The 9246-nt window shown below is 49.0% G+C and overlaps 1 protein-coding gene across 1 annotated transcript in view; it reads left to right on the top strand.

The window, feature by feature from the left end:
* Positions 1-501: 501 nt before the first annotated feature.
* The window catches only part of NXPH1 (neurexophilin 1), a gene marked incomplete at both ends in the record, with an annotated part of 136520 nt that continues 127775 nt past the window's right edge, over positions 502-9246 (top strand). Inside the window, one exon of the mRNA XM_080339176.1 lies at positions 502-555. Within this exon, the coding sequence (XP_080195302.1) occupies positions 502-555 (54 nt within the window). The remainder of the gene's footprint in view (positions 556-9246) is intronic.

Here is a 9246-nt window from a genome sequence, read left to right as displayed (position 1 = left end):
TGCGCGCTGCCGGGGCTCCGTGGTCAATTGCCGGGCCGTTGCCTACCGGGCCCCACCGAGGGCGTACAGGCAACCAGGGCAGGGCAGGGCTGGCGGTGGCACCCCCGGGCGGCCCCAGCCCATACCACGGGGCTCTCCCAACCAGTAAAAGGACTGAGCGCCGGAGAGTGTTGCCTACAGGCGCCCTGCAGCCAGCCCGAACCGTGCAATCACTTTGCTCTGACGCTGGATTAACTCGATTTTAATCGTTTTTTGTTTCCCCTACCCCCATCCACACACCCCATCTCCTCCTTCTCTCTCGCCCCCCCGTTCCCTACACACCTCTCTTCCCCCCTTGTCTCAAGCCTAACCTTGTCTTGTGGTCATGGGGTCTATAATTTCATTTTTGTCTAGGCTGGTGAGAGCTCTGCTTGTTCTGTAAAGTGGATGTCAGGTGGATCTATGTTCTGGAAGGAACAAAGAGGCAGCGAAGGCAGCGCGGGGGAAGTTTGAGCGGCGAGGATGCAGGCTGTGTACTGGTACGCGGTCCTTTTGCTGCAGCCCACCCTCTACCTGGTGAGTGCCCCTGGCCCCTCACACGGGTCGGGAAGGGGGGAGCTCTGCGGGTGGGATCATTAGTCTGGTGGAGAACGAACAAACTCACGGCAACTACCGGCGCCCTGCAGCCAGCTCTGCCCCGTCCTCCCGAGGTCGGGCTGGGGCCGGGGCGGGGAGGCGCGGTGGTCTGCCGGGAGCTCTCGGTAGGTCGCGGCGGGGGCAGACCTCCGCGGGGAAGAGGCGCGCCGCCGGACGAGAGCAGGGTCGTGGGCTCCTGGGCCGGGTCCCCCGGTGCTTGCGGGAAGAACCAGAGCGCCGCCGCGGGAGCGCCCGCCCAGACTGTGGGCTGGAGGCAACTTTTTGCCCTCTGCTCCCTCCTGGCAGTGGGAGCCCCTCGGGAGAGGACCCCCCCCCCGCCCCGTATGCCACTACGGGCGGCATGGTACAGGTGTGCAGATACTCGGTGACGAGCACAGCTAGTATTTTCAGCGTGAAGTGTCATTGACTTTCGTAGCAAATCTCCTTTAAGATTACCGGGGGAACACGAGTAAACAGCGGCGTTATCTCCTTTCACACACACTTTATTCCCTCTACGGTGGCAAGGAACAAAAACAAGGCAGGCTGCTCTTTTGCAGCCCGTACCCTCGCTCGCCTGCGATGCGTTAGGCAAGCAAACGCTTGGCGGGAGCTTGTTCCGGTGCCAGCGGAGGAAGGAAAACCCCTTTTTCTAGTAGCGCTACAGGGGAAAGCACCCCGGTGCTCGTGGTGGGGGAGGCGGCTACGGCCCGGCTCCGGCAGCGGCTCCGCGGCCGCCGGGCGCTGCCTGCACTACCGCTCCCTGCGCTGGCGCGGATTTGCCGCCTGGGTGCGCTGCGGCGCAGCGCGGCGGAGCGCGGCCAAGCGAGGGGCAGCCAATCCCGAGAGGGCCCGGGCCGGGGGGGCGAGGGGAGTGAGGGGAGTGAAGAAGGTGAGGGGGAGCCGGGACGGGCGCGACCCGCTCCCGCTCGACGTGAGTCCCGCCTGAGAACCTCTGTCCTCTCCGGGCGGTGCCACGTCTGCCGCGGGCGCCTCTCCTCCCCGCGAGTTTTATATCCGGGAGTGGGGTGGGGGTGGAGGGGGAAGCGGGGAGAAAAGTGCGTGGCAAATAATCTATCAAAAAGCCGGAGCGAGATCGATACGTCGTGTTAAATTTTAAATGTGTTTGCTGGCAGTTAAACTGCTCTCGACTCATTACAACAACAGTGCTGGATTTATTCTAATGCGCTGCAGTCTGAACAACAAGCGCATTAATTCTCCTTTAATTGTAAACTGGGAGCATTTGAAAACCATTCAGTGTGCAAATTATGCTGATTCAATTACCGTTTAGTTACAGACTTCATTACCTGAATGCTTTTTTTTTTTTTTTTCTTTTTTCCCGACTGCTTGGCATTGCAGAGTAAAGGAGACGATTTTCCATTTTCCCTCGAAACAATGCGAAATATGATGCAAAAAAAAAAAAAAAAAAGGGAATAAAAGACAAGCTAGTGGGAGGGGACACGCTTTTCGCCTGGGCTGCGTGTTCTGCCAAAACATTCGGGGGCGATCCAAAGGATTTCCCTGTCTAACTCGATTCGTCTTTCTGAGTCGATACTTCCACGTTTATGCCAATCTCTCCCTATTTAGGGAGTGACTTTGAAAGTTTGCATTAGGCCATCACGTGTGAATAAACTGTTTATTAGCATCGAAGCATGAAGTTTTGATTAAAGCTTCAATGCGGTGCCACAAGCCAGCAAAGTGCAGCACTTTGTTGTGCCTATCCATGTGTTCGCGTCGCTCTGTGTGGACTAGAGCAGTGTCAATTCAGAATTAAATTTTCAGTACCCAACCTATTAGAAAGGGCAAATGAAATGGCAGCACAACCCGCTTCCTATCGGGTTTGTCAACAAATCCTTTTTGAGAGGGGTTAATAATATAGGGGAGAGGGAAAATAGCATGTTTCCTCTTCGCCTAAACCAGCTGTTGTTCAGTGATAGTGAACAGGCGCAGCGAAGTTGGGCTGCCTCGAAGTTACTCATTTACAGCCACTCACTAGTTTGTAATTTCTCTTCACTCAGCAAACCACTGCTCTTCCCTCCCCTGCCCCCCCGCCCCTCACCGTTAAACCTCTTCTCAATCTTGGAAGAAAAGTGCTGCTTCTTTTCTCTCCCTTTTTAATAGCGCCATGTGCCGTCCAGCCTTATTGCCTGAAATTTATAGAGGTCATGGCCGATCAGAAAGAGGAGGAATTTTGCTGGGGTAGAGAAGGTTCGCCATATTATGTTTATTGATAAGAACAGTAGTTAGCCTCTGCGAGACAGGCATTTTCTCCTTATTTCGAGCTTTGTGGTGTATTGAAAATGTTATATTTGATTTGCAGTGGAAGTGTGTTTCCTTTGGCCTAAACGGATAATATAGTACTTATTTGGTAGAATTAGGAGTTAATCTTTAAAGGATTGAAGTCATTTTCTATCTTTACATTTAGAGAGCTGCAGAAAGTGTTCAAACTGCTACACTAGGTATTATTTACCACGATACTCTACCACTATTCTTTCGGAAACATAGTCTTATTCTGGTGTATAATGTTTTCTTAAATAACAGTGCTGTGTCGAACTCAGAATCTTCATTAAGCAAGCACGTAAATATTAAGAAAGAAAAAAACACCCGGAGATTGTACACTCTTCTAGGTTTGAGCTCTATTTGTATATAAGGACACCTGGGTTTTATACCCATTCCCTTTAAGGAAACCTTCTCGTTTAATTCCTGCCTAGTTGCCAGTGAATTTCCAGTCCCACACCATAGGATGATAAAACGCCAGGATGTTTCCCTGTTTTTTTTCCTCCCCTCCTCCCCCCCCCTTTTTTTTTTTTTTTTCCTGCGTGGAAACCACAAGCTGTAGAAGCAACTACAAAACGAGCAGGCTGCTGGCAAAGACGGCAAGGCTCCTAACTAGTTATTTCCTACTGGGACAGGTCAAGCGTGGCCCCAGAGGAGGAGGCAGATCGTGTCCGTACCGGCTCAGGAGACCCGTGGGGCGGGCAGGGACCGGCGGGCCGGCGTCTCCCGGCGCTGCCGGGCGCTCGCCCCGTCCTGCCGCTTCCCGGCCGCCCGCCGGATCCTGCGCCCCCCTCCAGCAAACCCAGGGCGCCAGGCGCTAAAATGCCTTGTAGGTTGTGGGATTTTTGCCACCTCCCTCCCCCACCCAACCAACATGTTCACAGGCTCTGCTTTTACGTGCTCTAGGGAGAACTTCCCGCACGGTAGGAGCAAAGAATGATAACACGCGTCTGCTTTGCTGGGATCACCCCGGGTTGGAGAAGATCACTACTTAGCTACTCTTTACCCGGAGTGGCGGGTACGGAACCAAAACCAGTCGGAGTTTTGCTTTGCATGCTGCTAGGGTAAGGATCCCTCCCCCTTCAGCCCCTCGGCTTGTCGCCTTTTCCCAGCAAAGCGTTTCTTTCACCCATGTGTGTGTAAATGAGGATATACACCAGAGCTGAGTGGCGGAGCGTTTTAACTCCATGCAGAATTTAAACAGTACAAGAGCAAATAGGGGGGCGGGGGGGTGATTTCTCATTCCCTGACGAGGGCTGCGAGAGAGGAGGTTGTTTCGCTGGCGGGGGGCGAGAGTCTCTGCGCGGCTTTTTGTCAGCGCAGTACAACCGCGGGGCTCCCGGGGCACCCTGTTTTACAGGGCGATGGCATTGACGGAGGGGCTTGGAAACAGCCTGCTGACCTCCTCCCCGTGCCGAGCCGGGATTTTAAGGTCTGTTCCACACCGTCACTGTAGTTTGGAGGCCTTCGGACAACCGAGTGGAGCTTTCCTGCAAAAACATCGTGAATAATAGAGGTTTAAAATTGTCCTCAGCGGTGGCACGCTTGGCATGGTATTTGCTGAGGGGGTAAAAAGGAGGTTAGTGGCTCCAGAGTTTGTGTACATTTAATTTCGCTCTGTATCGCACTGTTTGCGGTCATTTCACCCCGGTTAATGAAAGCTATGGAGAACGTGAAGAGATATCACGTGCCGGCGAAGATAAGTTGATTTTTTTTTCTTCTTTCTTTTTAAAGATAGCTGCTGATTGTGTCCTACTTTGTTGTGGGAGGAAAAAAGTCTCTATAGGCTGCGAAGATAAAAGAAAACATAAAACCAAAAGAGAGGCAAGGCATTGTCCGATCATAATCATCACCCACAGTATTTTGTCAGAGGCATTTGGTGCTGAAAGCATTCAGGTTTTGCTTTTTTTTTCCCCCCCCAAACAAGAGACTTCTTGCAATTTTCAATTTGACGTCGAAAGGGGGGTGGGCAGGGAGGGGAGGCGAGAAGAGGGGGGAAGCGTTTGGCGCGAAGAGAAAGCAGTGGCTTTTTGTGCAAAACAGTTCACGTAGCCTTGAGAAGATCCCCCTCCCTCTTTCTAAAGGAGTTTGAGAGACGCTTTCGCGGTGATGTAGGGGGAATAGTTACCCTTTCGGAAGGTAAGGCACGGTGAATAGCAGCCGGACTCGGATTTCGTGTAGGTGGAAACAAACTTATCTGCGTCTTTTTTTTGGTCTTTTTTTTTTTTTTATTTTTTAAATTTTTATATATATATACATACATACATATATTTTTTAATGTGAAGTGACAGACGGTGCATTCTTTCTTTTCTGGGGTTCCTTCTTTCCTAACCACCAGGGACCTGTGCTAGCAGTTTAAGAAAAGGTTTCCCCGCACTGAAATATCTTTTTTTTTCTTTTTTTCTTTTTTCTTTTTTTTTTTTTTTTTTTTTCCTGGTGCTTAGTGCACACTATTTTCCCTTCTCAAATCGCTGGAGAAAGCAGTCTGGAACAGATTTCACCTGTTAGGGAGGCACCTGAATATAATGCAATATCCTGTCTCTCTTTGACTAGCCATATCTTCCAAGTCTGTACCTAGAGGTATCCATTTTAAGCCCTTTAATTTTTCCTTGCATCTCTAACCCGCCATTTTAATTAACAAAAAGCCAATTTCCCAGTCGTCTTGGAAAGTGTGGAGAAGCAGGTTAAGAAACCAATTGCTCGGAATAGCCAGTACTTGGACAAAATGAATGTGTGAGCCATCCTTTTCTCCCTGGGATTGGCTTCTGTTCTCCCGAATGGGTTTGGGTGAAGTTATGCTGTGATTTATCAGATAGTTTAGCTCCCAACTCGCTTGTCTTGTAAGTCAGCATTAAGCCACCTCCTGGGTGCTTTGTAAATACAGCTTTAGCATTTTTTTCATGCAGTAGATTGACATGTTGACGATTCTGCTGTAAGGAATGTGACAATAAAGTGGAAAACCAAAGGCTGGCAAGTACTTCATCAAGGATAAAAAGGTTCTGCTGTAAGGATGTCACTCAATTTATTGTGAAAGTCGAATGAATTACGTTTAATGAAAGTGCTCCCCAGATGAATATTACCAGCAATTTCCTGAGTTGGCTCTGTCAGATTGATATGAGGAAATGCCAACCCATATCAAAAAAGATCTCCAATCTCAATTACTATGCAAGCTTTCGAAGAGCTCCTTTTTATTGATATGATATATATTGGCGGGTCCTCAATGCTGTGGAAACTGCTCTCTGTTCAACAGGGCAGCATATTTCCCAGTTTATTGCTTAACCCTGCGTTTTTCTGACTGTTGTTTAAACTTCTGTAAGCGCCCTTCTTTTGGAGGGGAAACAACCTCTCATCCTCTTTCCCTTTCTGTGAACTAGAGAGACCGAACTTGTGTGTCTAGCAGAGAGCAAGGGCGATGCTCATTGCAGGACGTTTGTTCAGCCAGAGTGGACAAAGCCGAAGGTCAAGAGAAATGACTCAGATGAGACAATGGCTTTGGATCCCCTAATTTTCAGTGTATTTCTGGGCGACAATCCAGGCACGGTAATACTTGTCACGACTAGCAATCCCAATATTCCCGCCCTTTCTTCCTCATTCCTCTAGGGCTTCTTTGGGCAAATTAGAAATTCACTAAACCCGGGAAGAGAGGGAAAAGCTCTTATGTCGCCTCATCTGCATAAGAATTGACTTTGTGAGAGGCTTTTCTGTATTATTTTAACTACTATGACACCGGTCACTGCTTAGGAATACAGCTTCTTTTCCCAGAATCCGTCTTGCTGGGTTGTTTGTGATTTAAGGAGGGATTCAGTCAGCTTTCTTCTATCACTCCCCCCTTCTCTTTCAACTTTGAAATCGAAGAGGAGAAAGGAAGAGATGATATTGAAGGACAACCGGGAGGTGCTTGCTACTCTGCAGCAGGACGGATACATGGACACCTTCCTACGTTGAGCTGCGCTCCCTGCATGCAACATTGAAGAGGAAGCAGAGAGAGCTTGTCCTCGTTACAAGTTAGCCTGGGTTACCATTTTCCTGTTCGTTACTGAATCCGCATCTAAAAGTTTATTCAATGCACGATTAGTCCAAGTGATTTTTTTTTTTTTTTAAGTGGATGTTTTCCCCCTCTGTCGGAGATGCTGAACGGATTGCTGTGGAAGACTAGTGCAAGCACTGCGGGGATAGCGGACAAGGACTCGCAGGCAGCCTGGGACAAGGCTGACTTAGAGCCGCCCCGCTCCGCGCTGCCGCCCCGCGCCGCGCTGCCGCCCCGCGCCCAGCCGTCCCTGCCCGGGGCTGCCGCTCCCTCTTCGGCAACCCCTGTGCAGCACCTCGGAGAGCTCCGAGACGAGGCGGGGCGCGGCGGCGGCAGCACCGCGGACAGCGCCCGGCCCCGCTCCGCACCCCGGCCCGGCGTGGGCGCCGTTCCCTTGGCAGTGGGTGCTGGGGACCACGCGGGGCCCGCGGAACTCCTCTGTCATAGGCACCCTGTCCAGGAAATACAGGGGCAGACAGGCAGGTCGGTGTATTTACTGTTGCTGCTAACTGGCTTTCTTTTAGTGGCAAAGCAGCTGCTTTGGTTTCTGGGGAAAAACTGACCAGAGGGACATGACATGAGTGTTGAAGGGAACAGGGATGGAATCTCGGATTTTGTTATCTAAGATCCCCAGCAAAATTAGTCTGGGGATCAGGAAGGCTCTTCTGGGATGCTCAGGTCTGTCCCATTCTATCCCAGGACGACAGCATCCTCTCCTTTTGGAGAGAGAGACCAGAGACATCTGAGAGCATCAGAGTCAAAATGGACTGACACTGAGGTGTGAGGAGAGGGAGCGGTTAGTTAATAATGACACTTCCTAACCCCTGGGTCATTTTATGTCATTTTTGGTGTGGCATCTGTGACGGATAGCCAGATCTTGCACCCTTCACTTGTTTGTGTCCCGACAGCCAGTGTTTGGGGTATCTCCCAGCTCCCTCCTTGCTTTCAAGAGGAGATAATAACAGGGAAGTGCCTCCAACCCTGTAAATCCCCGTTCACTAATCGACAGAGCTGTCCTCTAGAGGTCTGCTGCCTGAAAAGCACTTATCAATGAAACACTGACTTTTGACAAGGCAGGTGTAAGTGGATGACTGATGTAGAGTCCTTCAATAAAGGAATGTGATGGGAATTTACTGGGCTGAGAGGAAAAACAACCCACAATCTCCACCAGCGCTTCAGACAAAACCATAAGTTGTTTACTCCTGATCCATATTCTCCCATGAATATCAGTAGCAGTTGTGATGCTTTTGCTAGATGTGAACATTTTCCAGTCCCTTTTGATTACACCATGTCCTCATGGGTGATGCCTGGAAACTGTATTGTCTGCTTCAGAGATTTTGCTTTTATCTTCCAAATGCCACCCTCATTAATGTCAGTGTCTTGCAGTCCAACTAGTGACAAATGTCTCAGGGGCGTCCATCTGCCTTACACTCTGCATCCATCTCTCCAGTTGCCTCGTCTTTTCCTCTCCAAGGAGCGGTTTGGTAATATTTTCTTCCTTTCCCCCTCTGTCTGCTCTGAAATGATTTCTCCACTAGTTGGTCTCTGTCCTGTCCATTTATGTGTTATTTTTCCCAGTGCTCGCTGGGGTATCACCTCTCCTGTTCATCTGCTTCATCACTTCAATTACAGGTTGACCAGTGCATGGAGAGATAATCTGCTCTTTCCACATCTGCAGATTGTTGAAGGAGGAGAAATTAGGGTTTTTTGCTTTCTGGGACCCTACCAAAGGATAATGATACTAGTGATACTAGTGCCCTGCTTTCCTCAAATTTAGTTTTCTAATCCAGACTTGATGCAAAAACTAAAGAACAAAGAGCTTTGTTGTTTCTTTGTGTATGTAGCCTGGTTGTTTCCTATCCTATCCTGTGTGTTTGTTATCATTCTGTGTTGTGTTTTGTTTGATTTTCTTTTTTTTTTTTTTTTCCTGAACTTTTGAAAAACTGATAAGTAAAATACACATATGTTATTTCTTTGTATGTTTCCTTAAACTTTGGTGATAGCTGAACAGGATCCCTAGGCCCAGCAGACTCCTTTTAGCAGCAGAGCTGACAGCCAAAATAATACCAAGAAAAAAGTGAGCTTGTAGCCTCAGTTCTTGGAACCACCTGTAATTAAAATATGACGCACATATACAGTTTTATATATATATTTTATATATGTATAAATTATATATACTAGATTCATCTAAGCAATACAGCATCCTTGGTTGAAAAACAGAAGATGCTATAATACATACCTTCCTAGTTAGAACATCTGATGCTCTGGTTCAGAAATCCCTGTACTTATTGGTGACTTCTGACAATTCCCGTAGTTTTGGATCTGGTCCT

This window comes from Nesoenas mayeri, assembly GCF_963082525.1.
Source record: "Nesoenas mayeri genome assembly, chromosome: 2".
Classification (NCBI taxonomy): Eukaryota; Metazoa; Chordata; class Aves; order Columbiformes; family Columbidae; genus Nesoenas; species Nesoenas mayeri.
The sequence above is the reverse complement of the archived record's forward strand: the minus strand, read 5'-3'. Positions and strand labels throughout refer to the sequence as shown.